The sequence below is a fragment of the Phocoena sinus genome, chromosome 9, assembly GCF_008692025.1.
Source record: "Phocoena sinus isolate mPhoSin1 chromosome 9, mPhoSin1.pri, whole genome shotgun sequence".
Classification (NCBI taxonomy): Eukaryota; Metazoa; Chordata; class Mammalia; order Artiodactyla; family Phocoenidae; genus Phocoena; species Phocoena sinus.
Window position 1 is genome coordinate 51,569,292 of NC_045771.1, and position 12,076 is coordinate 51,581,367.

At 34.1% G+C, this 12,076-nt stretch overlaps 2 protein-coding genes across 4 annotated transcripts in view; one reads left to right on the top strand and one right to left on the bottom strand.

Moving 5' to 3' along the window:
- The window catches only part of GSDME (gasdermin E), a 148,551-nt gene extending 143,019 nt beyond the window's left edge, over window positions 1-5,532 (top strand). Inside the window, 1 exon segment of the mRNA XM_032642746.1 lies at window positions 5,248-5,532. The gene's annotated coding sequence lies outside the window, so the exon portion shown is untranslated.
- The window catches only part of MPP6 (membrane palmitoylated protein 6), a 109,383-nt gene that overhangs the window by 16,637 nt on the left and 80,670 nt on the right, over window positions 1-12,076 (bottom strand). For all 3 annotated transcript variants that reach the window (XM_032642741.1, XM_032642742.1, XM_032642743.1), the window contains exons 6-9: window positions 7,172-7,303; window positions 5,199-5,298; window positions 4,794-4,862; window positions 2,691-2,852 (exon numbers count right to left, since the gene is read on the bottom strand). In XM_032642741.1, the coding sequence (XP_032498632.1) occupies window positions 2,691-2,852; window positions 4,794-4,862; window positions 5,199-5,298; window positions 7,172-7,303 (463 nt within the window). The remainder of the gene's footprint in view (window positions 1-2,690; window positions 2,853-4,793; window positions 4,863-5,198; window positions 5,299-7,171; window positions 7,304-12,076) is intronic.

Consider the following 12,076-nt stretch of genomic DNA (forward strand, 5'->3'; position numbering starts at 1 on the left):
GCCACCCAAACCATATAAGTGGGTGATAACAGTAAAGCATGGTGTACTTATATGCTGGAATATTAAGAAGCTAACACAATTAACTTTTTTAGTGTTTTTAATCAGGATAAAATATACATAACATAAAATTTATCATTTTAACCATTATTAAGTGCACAATTCAGTGGCATTAAGTACAGTAACACTGTTGTGCAACCATCACCATTATTCATCTCCAGAACCTTTTTATCATCCTATAGAAAATAAAAAATCACACTCACTGCTTAATATTCTTAGAGATACAGAAGAGATAGCGCCCACAAACAGATGATGCTGTGGGAAAAAACAGGAAACAGAAAATAATCCTAAAATGAAAAATATGACTACTTATGATAAAACATTGATGAGATGGAAGGCAAAGAACTCAAGGTAATCTTTTAAAGAGTAGAATAAAAAGAGAAAGGGTTGGACAACATGATTTAAAAAAGTAAGAGACTGAGGAGATGAATCCAGGATGTTCAACATCCAGCTAATACAAATTCTAGAAAAAGTGAATAGAGAAAACAGGGAGAAATCATCCAAGAAATAGTAATTCCCCAGAATTGAATGACATGCATCTCTAGTCTGAAAAGCTCACTAATCATCAGCACAATAAATAAAAATAGATGCGCACAAAGGCACCTCATTATTAAATTATAAAATAATGAAAACCAACGAAATAAAAAGACTGAAGGAAACATCAGGTCATGTATGAGAGGACAAAAATTAGAATGACATTAGACTTCTTAACAAAACTGGGTTAAAGAGTAACATCTTTTGGGTTTTACAATCTAGACTTTCTATTCCCAGATAATCAATCAAATAGGAGACAAAAAAATACACAACTTCAAATACAAAGATGCAGAAATTACATCCCATACAGCAGTTTTTTTGTCAAGTTACAAGGCACGTGCCGTAGCAAAACAAGGCAATAAACCAAGAAAGAAAAAGAATGGGACCCAGGAACAATAGCTTCAACCCAGGACAGCAACAAAGGGAAACATCCCTATGTGAACGTGTGGCAGCCAGAGTGGAGAGTGTGTAGCCCTCACTGAAGCAGGAAGGCTGAGGGTTGTGGGACAGAGGTCTCCAAGAAAAAAGCATGACTTACTAAATAAGAGGTTCTTTGGTTTAATACAAAACTATACGCATGAACACATGAGACAAGATAAAGAGGGGAAGAAAAAAACGAACTCTAGAAATTGCTGGGTTGGGGGAGAGGAAGAGGCTGTTCAAGAAAGTGAAACTGAATTAACTGAAACTAGAGCTATCTTTATGCTGGGAGGATACTCAGGAAGTCAGGAGGTAAGGCCTACACTGGACAGAACAAGAAATAGCAGAATGAAGACATTATTAAGAAATATGGAAGACTAACAAAATAAATAGCAGAAAGACTGAAAAGTGACTGTTTCTGGTAAGTAGGCCAGAGGTGGGGTAGAGGAAAATGGAGTTATTTTTCATTACATATTTTTAAGAACTACTTGATTAAAATATGCTACATGTATTAATTTGATAAAAATCAAAAATACTTTAAAATACTTTGATCACAGTGAGATTTTTATTTTGTTAACTACTTAACTATGATTTGTCTGATTTAGTGATTTACAGTGCCTACAACGGAACTCAAAGTCTTACCCTGAAGGGATTACAAACAGCACATGAGGACAATGACAGCGTTGTTGGCCCAATACACCCCTAAACATGTTAGCAATAAGATTACTCAATGAGAACTAAATGTCAAAGCATACTGGATGAAAGCAGAGAAACTCTAAAACTCATCCAAAAGAGATGGAGTGATGTTAGGCTAGGATTTGACATGGAAAGCTTAAAGGCATTAAAATACCTACAGAAATTCTGTGTTAATCAAAAGGGGGTTTGGTCAGCAATGGAGGCACAGAAAGGGGACTTAATAAAGGCAACATTGACTTGTGTTCAGGGGAGAGCGCATGTAAGTTCCCACAAGTAAAGGCTCATATATCTCCAAAATGAATGCTATCACTGCCTTATTATAAGGACTAATACACCTTTGTATTTAACTCCTTGCTCTAACTCCATTCTCATCAAGCATGCTTCTGACATTATTTAACTTTCCTTGTAAATGTGCAAATAGAGAAAGAACACAAAGATCATAAAATGAGTGTCTGGTTCATCTAATGGTTATATTTCCCATCAGTATTATTGTATTTTGTATATAAATAAATGTGACCTTCATTAATGCTGCCTGCTCTGGAAGAGGAATCTCTCTTGATGTGCTATCAAAAATCAGGTTTAGGACCTTACAGGACTGAAAGCGACAAGCCAGATCACGAGTGTCAGAGGATCCAGCAGGTTTCCCCTGCTGGATGAAAATGGGTGAAAATACAACTTTTCAGATACACATCAACTGTACAAGAAAATGCAAGGTTAATGCTGATTTTGCCACAACTCTTAATACTTGCATTTAACGAACACTTCTGGATTGAAGAGTTTGGAGAAGCGATTGCCACCAGGCAGCCAGCTGACAGGGCCCACAATGCTATTTCAAGACAGCTGTAGAGTCGCCAAGTTTTTCAGTATCATCTGCTTGTTCATTTTCATTGGCATAATTAGAAATTACTTGGGAATAAAATAATAATAATCTGCCCCACCCCCACTCCTTTCCAATTAAATAGTAAAGGAAACGGAAAACTTACATGGCACTGTGGTTCCAAATCTAGTGGGATTCAACACTATGAACCTGTTTTTCAAGCTTCTTCGTCCCACACCTTGAGCTCCTATCAATACTAATGTCTTTCTCTGGAAGGGAGGCATTTTGGCTACCTCCTCATATATCTGGATTTCATGACGATCAAATTCTAAAAGTAAGGGAATGGGAAAACATCATATTCAGTTATCTTTTATTTTTTATTATTATTTTAAAATTAATTAATTTTTGGCTGCATTTGGTCCTCGTTGCTGCGCGCAGGCTTTCTCTAGTTGAGGCGAGCGGGGACTACTCTTTGTTGCGCTGCACGGGCTTCTCACTGTAGTGTCTTCTTTTGTTGCGGAGCACGGTCTCTAGGTGTGCGGGTTTCAGTAGTTGTGGCACGTGGGCTCAGTAGTTGTGACTCGCGGGCTCTAGAGCACAGGCTCAGTAGTTGTGGCACACAGGCTTAGTTGCTTCGCAGCATGTGGGACCTTCCTGGACCAAGGCTCGAACCCGTGTCCCCTGCATTGGCAGGCGGATTCTTAACCACTGCGCCACATGGGAAGTCCCTCAGTTATCTTTTATATGGGTGAAAAACCTCTGCTATTCTGTTCAGTAATGGCTTAGTTGTCTTGATAGTTAAGTATCACTTTAATTGTACTGACTTAGTACAGATTTTTAAAAATAAATTTGGTAAAGTACAATAAATTATTTTGTACCCTGATTTAAACACCTGCTTTTATTCATTTGCCTTAAAAAATTGTCTAACAAAACCAGAAAAATACCCTTACTTTATCCTTATCAGATAATCTATCCCTTAAAACCTGTTTCTTATTAATTCATCAGTAGAAATAATTACTTAATATAATCAAATTGCAAATTAGTTTATGTAATCTATTCCACTAAAAAGTGAGTATCACATATGGAGGATAGCAGTACACTTAGAGTGGCTGCTTAAATAAGTTTCATAGAATGAGTATCCCCTTCCAATGATATAAATGAATAAATACTGTGTGGTGAACTCTGCAAATATTAGTTTGATTAATAAAATGCATATAGACAACATACTAACATTTAAATATTAAGATTCTAAATTTATGTATAAAATAAAATGTTGGATCTTAACTATTTTCAGTAGAAACACATTCCAAAATTATGATCAATGGGAAAATTAGAAATTTTCCATTTTGCAAGAAAGCTTTAAGAATATATATTTAATGAACAATAAAGCCAGAGGATTTGAAATATTATATTACCTATTATTATGGCTATAACTTTCAATCTATAGTAATAACACTTCTTCCTTAGGTTATTATCTTAACAGCAACACTTTCTTTGCACAATTTCTCCACAATAGATTAAGGGAGAGTCTAATTTCCCCTTATTATATTATTATTATAGTACATTATTAGATTATTTCCTTTCTAATGTGATATTTAGTTTATTACCAATATAGAGGTAGCTCCGAAGTCAAGAAAGCACTTTAAAATTATCAATTCTTTTGAGTAAGCCTCCAGAGCCTTCTGGTTCTAAGAGCTGCATTTCACTCCTATCAGCCTTTATAACTGAAAAGAATAACTGTGGTAGGTGTCATATTTATCTTTATTTAAGTCTAAAAGATTTAAGAAAGAATCCTACTAGATCAGGCTAAGATTTGTTTGGTCCAGTATTATTTTTCCAAAAGTATCATGGACAATGTTATGGCAGAATACAGTTGCCCTTAATCACAACTCTTTCTTTTATTATCTTTAAAAAAGACATTCTGTTCTGTAGAAATGACACAAGTTTCTATCAAAGTTCTTGAACAAATAGTTTCAATTGTCACATTGTTCCTTCATTAATACAAGCATAAATCCTAACCAATTCATTTTCTTATAAACTATGAGTATAAAATAAAGCACACTAGTGATAGTGCAAGTATATATATCAGGATTTAAATAATGCCTGTATATTATTGTACCAAGTGTTCACATGGCAGTCCCTTGCAGCTGGGTACTAATCTGAATTAATTCATTTAAAATTATACATTTAGAGTGTATGCCACATTGAGAACGATATAAAGCTATTTCATACTACACTTGGATTTCTCAAAAATGTATTTAAAACATACCTGCATTTCTGGTTGTGAGATACATCATCTTTTTCTTTTTTTTGCTACTTATGGTTCCACAAAAAGGTCCTGAAGGATGACAAGGCAAATATAACTTAAACAGTATGTCAGACTATATACACTGCCCTGTGGTGTTCTATAGGGGTGGGAGAATTATCTTCCCAGTGTTGCATCCTACAAAGCAGAAGCAGGCAGGGGTGAGTTGAGCCACTGAATTCTGATACAATACCAGCAGGTGGCAGAAAGGGAACAAAAAGTTTACTTTTGAGAGCAGTACACTAAAGCAGATGAGAGGGATTAATTCCAGATATATTTTAAATAAATTCATCAGCTAATTCAGATGAAAGAGGCAAAGAAAGGTGGCCACAAAGGACTACCTGTTACTTATTGTATCGAGTTCATCACCTGAATTGTCCCAGTCTCTTCTAACAAATGCCTTTCTCTTCTCTTCCAGGAACTGGCTTGGAATGAGACCAGCGCTTCCTCCCTCTTTTACATGGCTAGCCTAGAATCAAATTAATGAATTGTATATCTCAGTGATCAAAATTTGAGACCACATTCTAATAAGTAGGACAAGCAATAGTCAGTTAAAAAAAAATCACGTTTGATCTTAAGAAACTGACCTTGATATTTAAATCCACGGCATTGTCAGGATATTGAAACACTTTAGTACTGAGGAATCAATGGGTACCTAACCAGTGTGCTATTTGGTAGTGAATTTTTAGACCAAAATACAAAGGTATAAGGCTCTTTAAATTACTAATACTAAATTAGTATTAGTATTTTTATTTATAATACTAAACTAGTGAGAATGGAAAGGAATAAATGCTGTTATGTGTTGGCACCTAGTTAGGTGTTTGTTATCCAATAATCCTACTACGTTGGTATTTCCTGAGGCCAAATCAATGGGAAAAAAAAAAAAAAGAGACAGCACTGGGAGAACAGAGTGGAGAGTTTAGTTCATGCTACCAGGAATCTGAATATCCTGAGGGGGAGTAAGTTTAAAATAGGTAAAACCTCACCTACTGTCAACAAACTAACTTAAAATGAAACCCAAAGAAGTGCTATTTCAAAATAGTGGCTGGAGAACTGGCTACTAATGGCTTATCCCACAACATTAGTGACTTTATCCTTACAGCTAGCACAGAAAAATCCAGTATCATTTTTAGCAATTAAAATCCTGAAAAATACAATTAGAGTAATAGATGACAAACATGCAGGAAGAGATTGAGATAGATAATGGTGACAGGTGATAGAGAAAACTGAGAGATGGCATTCACAGAGAAGGGAAAAAAGAGAAAACTGGGAAAGTTTAAAAAAGGACACTGTCACAGAAAGATTTTTTTTAGATGAGTTCTAAGAAGTTCAGTGGAAACCTCTTGAAATCATGGATTCCATTTAAACTACTCATTTCTTAGTTCTCTCACCACACTGTGCCCTTATACATCATAATGTCTTAATTTAAATTTAAGGACATATTAGCAAGACTGTTCTTATTCTTGTAATTCATTCCCCCTTAGAAGTCAATATAACTTATTAGAGGTAATGTGAGTTACTAATGTCTCCATTTAATTCAGAACTTAGTGCTAGGTACCAGGTCCTTTTCTTTCACACTTTGTTCCTTAATGAGACTCTCTTTTGCTTTTACAGTTTAAGCGATTTTAGACTTTGTTTCTACAGTTCTGAATACTGTGGTTGCTAGTCAATGTAAACAAGTACAAAACCGGACTTATTACTTATGCTAGAGTTTTCTGAAAACTGTATTAATGGAAAGGAAAAGGAAGACCATCGCACACATCTTCTGGAAAATGGAGGGCGGAAAGACAGTGATAACACACATCCCTTTCCATACAAACAGATTTCAATCCAAGACCAAACAACACGGATGATAAAGCAAGCCTTCATTTCTCAATTACTGAGAAGAGGTGGGCAAATGGATTTAAGACCTTAAGAAATTACGTTTTATTTGTCATGAATGTATACATAGAGGAGACAAGAGGAAGATTACTCTACCTACAGTAAAAGACTCCTAGTTAAGAGGAACAAACACTAAAAAGGGATGACCCCCAAGTGAGTTGTTCCTACCCAATACTATATTTTACTGCAATCACATGTGGAAGAACTGACTGGTCTAGTCTCTAAACCAAGGGAAGAGAACCACAGGCTAGTTAATTCTGCATTTATTAACAGCTACTCACAAATTCCCTCTCAATTTGGTCTTCTGTCCACAAAATTAGCAGCCATGAAGCAGGAGCTGTTCATGCAGGAAAAATCATTGGAACAAATGCTAATACCTTCTTCCTGAATATTCAGATATTGGCCAGATCTAAGATTAAAAATAAAAAGGCAGTTGAAGAGATTTTGAGAAGCATACTAACCTGCCACCAGTTTGGGTCTTCTCTGTTTACAATCTGAAGAATTTCTCCTTTTGAAAACTTCAATCCTGCTTCTTTGCAGGGTATCAGGTTATCATTGTATGGATTATAATCAAAATGACATTTCACAAATACCTAAAACACAGCACAATTAAAAATACTAGAGATGTATCATTTGTCACGGGATTTCTGAAATCTTTTTCAAAGCACTGTGATTTAATTGTAACTGACAATGTATTTAGTACTTCAACTAAGGAACTTGTTTTCCTTAAATAAGTATATAATTATTAGAACATTAATAATTTGGTATCAGAGAAGAAAATAAGAAATAAATGTTAGTACTACATTAAGTTTTTGTTTCTATTTTTTAACTCCTAATTGTAAATCAACGGAGTTTGACAACTGTTTTCTCCCACCATTCTTACACTTTCTCTCAATCTTTTCACGTGATTTTCCAACCAATACTGCGTAATTTTTACGCAAGTAAATACTACTTTTTAATTAACATTCTGAATTAATATATGCAGCTGATTTAAGGCATGTATTTCAGATATAATAGGACTGACTTAAGTTTCCTGAAGCAAAAATTAAATACTAAAAGTTCATATTGAAAACAGACCTGAAATATATTTATTAAACTTAAAAAACAAAATACAACCCACTTTCATCCCTGGTAATAACATATATTTTTAATCACACAGATTCACACCAGCCAAAATTAGTGTGGAAAATACTTTTCTGGAATCATCTTGCTTTGATGTAAACGATCAGCATTAAATTAATTGTAAAACAAATACTGAAAAAGCCTTGAAACTATTTTCCAATTTAAATTCATTTAACCACACAAATTTCCTTTAAATCTGTTTTATTAATAAAAGTATGTCAATTATCACTATTAGTTATGATCTCCAATATCCAAAATATTGTTTATTAATTTTAATTTTAATTCTAATTAAGTTAAGCATTTTCAGTATTTGATGGCAAGTTCAGAGCAATTACTTTCTTAATACAGACTTTTTTCAGGCATATTTATAGAAATTCAAATTTTATCTGCTAAGGAACTGACTTAGTATTAATCAGCAGGTAAACTAGCAGGAAAGCACATAATTAGTCAAATAACAATGTTATTTTTCTATTTATCATACTTCTATAAATATAACCAAACAAGATATTCAAATAACACAAGCAGATATATTACATTATTAGTGTACTAAAATGTAATGTGATGGATGCACATTAAAATAATTTAAAAATAAATTTGGGAACATGACAAAATTTTAGTTACTTACAATTAGATGATTTTGACACAAAGCATTCAGAATATTTTCAATAACTTTTGAAAGGCTAAATATTAATGCTTAAAAAAATCAGTAAGCCAATAATTTTTTTCCTGATATAGAATTTTAGAAATATCTCAAAGGCAAGCATACAAACAGTATTAAGATTGCTAAAATGTGACAAGTGGCTAACTTGACAATGGCATGCAGCTCAATGTTTTGGCAATGGAAAATACCCAAAATGATTAAGTGTAATTAAGGTAAATTTATCTGGCTGATAAGACAGAAAAACAGAGTACAAGAGAATCTCCTGGAATGACATCATACCTGATGGACGTGTGATGGATGCCTCTCCATATTGATGCAACTCTAAAAATGTATTTTTCATTGCATAAATAAAGCCAAACTTTAAACTGATAATAAATTAAAAAAATACAAACTACTGGCCCATATTTACTTCACTCATTTTGGTAAAGCAACTACTTCCCTAATTAATTGTCCACAGGCTATAACACCTGAAAATGATACACGCAAAAGTTAGAGGTGTTTGAGGCAAAGAAGGATATGGATATGCAAAGTTGTAAAAATACTTGGATACTCCTTACTTCTCGAGAAAACTGCACTGAATTAATAGTAAGAGGATCCTGTCATCTAATCATGAATGTGTTTATTATTCTTATCTGTGGGACAGAATATATCTTATAACAAAAGGCTCAGACTTTCTGAGTTAGTCCAAGTTTCAAATATTCATTTCCCTACTCTCATCAAATTGTTCTGGAAATGTCATTATTTGTCAAACAAACCACATCTCTCCAATATAAAAGATTTCTGGAAGAAGCAATTCTATTTTTTCATTAACCAAATTAGTTTTGGAACATTACTCTCAAGCTCAAAAACTCAAATTAAACTAGTTTTGCTCTGAACTTTGAAAATTTGTCTGAAAAATCAATGAACCCAACCTTTGATCTAAACATTTTGTAATGACCTTTAAATCACAGAGTTTTGACTAGATTTAGTATAATTGTATTTTATTAAGTACATTTTAAAGTGTTTCATTAATAGGCTATGAATGTTAACTGTTCATTGGTTATTAAGAAGTTACTAAATACAACTGGCTAATATATTTCAATCTCATATTCTTCTTATCTCTAACAGAACTGAATAACCAACAATCTAAAGTAGAAGGAAGAGAAAAAAGAAAGTACAAATGGCTTTTAAACACAGGAGGAGATGTTAACCTCACTCAGAGTAGAAATACAAATTAAAATTATACTATAATAACATTTCCTTCCTGTCATATTAGCAGGAATCCAAATATTTGATAACATTCTGTAGATAGGAAAATGCCTATTGGCCCATAGTCCTAACAGGTTGGTGGAAGAACTGGTTTAATCCCTTGGGAGGACAATTCAGCAAAGCTATCAAAATTATAAATGCAAAAAACCTCTGACCTAGTAATCCACCTCTGGGAATGTGTTCAACGGCAGTGTTACTTAGATATATGCAAAATGACTTATGTAGAAGACTATTAACGATTGAATATGTCCTAATCACAAAAGATTGGAAGCAATCTTAACTGTTTAACAATAGGGAGTGAGGACTAGACTGGTAGTAGATTAGGAGGGAGATTTCAGCTGAATACATATTCCTATTTCTTGACTTCTAGAACCATGGGAATGACTCACCTATTCAAAAATTAAATTCTTATGGTAATGAAAGTAGAGATAAAATGACTCCCACTGACTAAGAGAAGTAACAAGGACCCACCCTCTAAACTGAAACAACTAAAATACTGGACAAAACATATGAAATGTTGTCAAGACATCAGACAACGAAGACAGTGATCCCTAAAAACTGGAAATAAACAAGATGAACTATACAACTGCCCCAATTAACTGCACAGAAAAAGTTTCCAGGTTGTAACCCAGGAAGGGGGACGCTAGGTAGAGCCTGGTGGTCTACAAGTTGAGGAGATGAGCTGAGAGACAGGGAGATCAAGGGGGTTACAGTGCACAGAACAGAGTGACAGTGAGGAAAGGGTTACACAGAGAAAGGGCTCAAGAACTAGAGGACTCCCTCCAGCGTTCAGCTGAATACTGGTCAGTGCATGTCATGAGTACGATCAGGTAAAGAATCAGCATTATGGGGAACAATATCAGGAGGTCATGCAGGGTCAGAAATAGTTTCTGTTATCACCAGTGTGAGTGGAAAAACCTCATAATTCATGAAGCATTCAGTATTCGGAAGGGTTTTGCCCTAGATTTAATCCTACTCTGATTGCACCTAACAAAGCTTAAGCACAATCTGAAAGGATCTAACTGCTCCCACATAATGTAACTATCCTAGAACAAAACCTGAGAGTATTTCTAAGAATACAAAAGTATCTAGCACTCAGCAAGGTAAAATTCATATCTGGCAGCCAATCAAAAATAACCAGACATGCAAATAAGCAGGAAAATACAACCTAAAATATGGAGAAAAATGAACCAATTAAGAGTGACCCGGAAATGACAAATGGGACTGATTTAGTAGGCAAGGACATTAATATAGTTATTTTTAACTTTACATATTGTAGTCATATGTTCAAGAAGCTGGAGGAAGGATTCGGCATGTTAGGTAGAAACACAACAGATATAAAAAGGTTCCATTCAAATTTCTAGAGATGAAAACAAAAATATCTGAGATGAAAAGTACACTGGATATGATAAACAGACATTTTAGAAAAAAAATAATAAATGTGAAGACAAAGCAATAGAAACTGTCCGACATGAAAAAGTGGGAGAAAACAAGACTGAATAAATGAAGAGAGTGTCAGTGAGCTATAGGACAACTTCAAGGAGCCTAATACGCATAACTGGTGTCACCAAAGGACAGGAGTAACAGAGGAACAGAAAAAATATTCCAAGTAATAACAATCAAAAAATTTCCAAATCTAATGAAAGAGTCTTTTTAACAACTGAAAAGAAACTGGAAAAATTGGATACCTACATGCAAAAACAAAAACCCCAAACCAACGCTTTGATCCATATCTTATACCCTATATAAAAACGCAGTGTAAATGGATCACAGAGCCAGATGTAGAGTGTACAATTATAAAACTTTTAGAAGAAAACATAGGAAAAAATCTTTATAACCATGTGTTGTACAAAGATTTTTTCACACAGAACAAAAGCATGATCCATTTAAAAAAATGGACAAATTAGACTTCATCAAAATTAAGAATGTCTGCTCTTTGTATTACAGTGTTAAAAGAATGAAGACAAGCCCCTTCTCACTTGGAGAAAATCTTTGTAAATCATAATTTCGATAAAGTACTTGTATAAAGACATAAAGAACTCTCAAAGCCAAATAATAAGGAAAAAAACAACTCAATAAAAAATGGATGAAAGATTTGAAGACATCACCAAAGTAGTCATAAGCATGGCAAATAAGCACATGAAAAGATGCTCAATATTAGCAGTCATTAGGGAAATGCAAATTAAAATCATGATGAGACACCATGACACACCTATTAGAATGGCTAAAATTATAAAGACTGACCATACCAAATGCTGGTGAAGATGTACAGTAATTGCAACTTTCCTATAGTGCTGGTGGGAATGTAATTAGTACAACCACTTTTGAAAACAGT